Here is a 3,139-nt window from a genome sequence, read left to right as displayed (position 1 = left end):
AGCTGGGGCATGGTGGGGGAATGGGGTTGAGGAGCGGTGGATGGGCAGGGAATGCCAGGGCGGGGGTGGTAATTGGGGGTAAGGGTGAGGAATGATGGGAAAGGCCGCGCAGTTTACTTGCCCCTTCTTTGTGGCCCGTCTCCACAGCTCATCTTTGTGCTGGGCCGGTGGTGCCCAGCTCATGGACTCCTCCATATCTTCCAAAGGGTGAGCAGCAAACAGTGGCTGGGCTTTACTGCACGGGGGAGAGATACGCAGGGTCAGCTGCTGCAAGACGTTACCACTGCCACCTTTAAAACCCATCCGTGGGTCAGGAATGGGCAACCCTCAAGAGGCTGGATACCAGTCAGATGCCACCCCCAGGCACAACACAACAAGACAGCTCCATAGTCAATATGAAACACGGCCCTGAGTTGGGTGGAGAGGTCTCATGGCTGAGGGGCATCATTAACACCCTAACTGAGGGAGGGAGGAGAGAGGGGGATCCCCATCCCCCCCCTGAGAGGTCTCATGGCTGAGGGGCATCATTAACACCCTAACTGAGGGAGGGAGGAGAGAGGGGGATCCCCATCCCCCCCTGTCCAATGTGGGTATGGGACGGTATGGTATGCCCACTGTGCTGCCATTCCACACTGACAGGCCTATCGCTACCACAACCCCATCCCACCCCGCCCCTGCCCACCTGATTATCCACACACCTCCCCCCCCCATTCTGCCTAGCCATGCCCGAGACTGTGCCCTGCACCCCTGCTGTGTGGGCTGTGAGGGGGTCCCTGGGGTTAACAGGGAAGACAGTCACTGGGAAAATAGCACAAATCCCTTGGGAAAGCTTTGGAGAGTTTGTTTTCAGAGGGCCATGTGTCCCTGGGGTAACAGGAGGGAAAGGGACCAAGGCAAAGCAGCACAAAGCTCACGCTGCAAGGAGTTAGCACCTCTCCGATATCCACAACGATACAGATTGCCTGGGGAAAAGACAAATTCCCCGTCAGGATGCTGCTCAACCTCAGTATTCACGAGAAAAACACTGAGTCCTTCCCATAATATCCCTATCCAACGTTCCCAAGACAGGGACAGTACGGGGTGAGAAGCTGGTTAGACACTCACAGAGATGTACAGCATAGAAACAGAGTTTTCAGTCCAATGCATCCAAACTTGTCCATGCTGACCAGAAATCCTGAACTAATCTAGTCGCATTTGGCCGATATCCCCCAAACCCTTCCTATTCATATACCCATCCAGCTGCCTTTTAAATGCTGTAATTAGACCAGTCTCCACCACTTCCTCTGGCAGCTCATTCCATACACGTAAAACCCTCTGTGTGCCCTTAATTCCCCTTTAAATCTTTCCCTTTTCACCTTAAACCTATGCCCTCTAGTCATGGACTCCCCCACCCTGGGGAAAAGACTTCGTCTATTTACCTGATCCAGGCCCCTCATGATTTTATAAACCTCCGTACGGTCGTGAATTTAAACTTCACCAATTGTGGTGGTGGAATCTGAACACATTCCCAGAAATTGCGTGGGCCTCTGGATTGCGAGTCGAGTGAGTTAACCCCAATACAACTGTCTCAGTTATGGGCAGTTGATACATTTGCTGATATCAGAACCCATTAGGTCTGGGAATGCTGCTTTCTCCGACATAGCATAGTCCGCATTCAACACAACGGAGACTTACTTGATGCCAGGGACCTCGCAGGATCTCGGCCGTGACGTCACGCTCTGGACCTGTGCATAAGCAGAGTTCAGTCAGTGTGCTGAGCACAGCTTTAAGGTGAAAGCATCACAGTCCAGACGGCACGGTGGCACAGCAGTTAGCACTGCTACCTCACAGCGCCAGAGACCCGGGTTCAATTCCCGCCTCAGGCGACTGACTGTGTGGAGTTTGCACGTTCTCCCCGTGTCTGCGTGGGTTTCCTCCGGGGGCTCCGGTTTCCTCCCACAGTCCAAAGATGTGCAGGTCAGGTGAATTGGCCATGCCAATTGCCCGTAGTGTTAGGTAATAAGGGGTAAATGTAGGGGTATGGGTGGGTTGCGCTTCGGCGGGTCGGTGTGGACTTGTTGGGCTGAAGGGCCTGTTTCCATACTGTAATGTAATCTAAACCGTGATCACACTGAACATACTCACCTTCCTGGTATCCCAGAGACCTTTAGGGAGCAGCGTATCCTCATCGGGGAGGTTGTCATGAGGTGTCACAGAGAATGGGAAACCTGGGAAGCAAAACAGAATGAAAAGGAATTGCAGAGAGTCAGACAGGATCGTACGGAAGTGGACAACCCAAGTGAATATCCAAGCACCTCGCTCCCTACGGACCGGGACAAGGGGAGCACCTCGGTCCCTACGGACCGGGACACGGGGAGCACCTCTCTCCGTACGGACCGGGACACGGGGAGCACCTCGCTCCCTACGGACCGGGACACGCGGAGCGCCTCGCTCCGTACGGACCGGGACACGGGGAGCACCTCGCTCCCTACGGACCGGGACACGCGGAGCGCCTCGCTCCCTACGGACCGGGACACGGGGAGCACCTCTCTCCGTACGGACCGGGACAAGGGGAGCACCACACTACGTACGGACCGGGACACGGGGAACACCTCGCTCCGCACGGACCGGGACACGGGGAGCACCTCGCTCCGTACGGACCGGGACAAGGGGAGCACCACACTCCGTACGGACCGGGACAAGGGGAGCACCTCGCTCCGCACGGACCGGGACACGGGGAGCACCTCGCTCCGTACGGACAGGGACAAGGGGAGCACCACACTCCGTACGGACCGGGACACGGGGAGCACCTCGCTCCGTACGGACCGGGACAAGGGGAGCACCACACTCCGTACGGACCGGGACATGGGGAGCACCTCGCTCTGTACGGACCGGGACACGGGGAGCACCTCGCTCCGCACGGACCGGGACACGGGGAGCACCTCGCTCCCTACGGACCGGGACACGGGGAGCACCTCGCTCCGAGACACGGGGAGCACCTCGTTCTGTACGGACCGGGACACGGGGAGCACCTCGCTCCGTACGGACCGGGACACGGGGAGCACCTCGCTCCCTACGGCCCGGGACACGGGGAGCACCTCGCTCCGAGACATGGGGAGCACCTCGTTCTGTACGGACCGGGACACGGGGAGCACCTCGC

At 57.9% G+C, this 3,139-nt stretch overlaps 1 protein-coding gene across 1 annotated transcript in view; it reads right to left on the bottom strand.

The window, feature by feature from the left end:
* LOC122544723 (CREB-regulated transcription coactivator 2-like) overlaps positions 1–3,121 on the bottom strand; it is a 16,790-nt gene extending 13,669 nt beyond the window's left edge. The window contains exons 1-4 of the mRNA XM_043684022.1: positions 2,592–3,121; positions 2,125–2,525; positions 1,675–1,724; positions 122–235 (exon numbers count right to left, since the gene is read on the bottom strand). Of these exons, the coding sequence (XP_043539957.1) occupies positions 122–195 (74 nt within the window). The 5' untranslated portion in view covers positions 196–235; positions 1,675–1,724; positions 2,125–2,525; positions 2,592–3,121. The remainder of the gene's footprint in view (positions 1–121; positions 236–1,674; positions 1,725–2,124; positions 2,526–2,591) is intronic.
* Between the last annotated feature and the right edge of the window lie 18 nt (positions 3,122–3,139).

This window comes from Chiloscyllium plagiosum, chromosome 51, assembly GCF_004010195.1.
Source record: "Chiloscyllium plagiosum isolate BGI_BamShark_2017 chromosome 51, ASM401019v2, whole genome shotgun sequence".
Lineage (NCBI taxonomy): Eukaryota > Metazoa > Chordata > Chondrichthyes > Orectolobiformes > Hemiscylliidae > Chiloscyllium > Chiloscyllium plagiosum.
The sequence above is the reverse complement of the archived record's forward strand: the minus strand, read 5'-3'. Positions and strand labels throughout refer to the sequence as shown.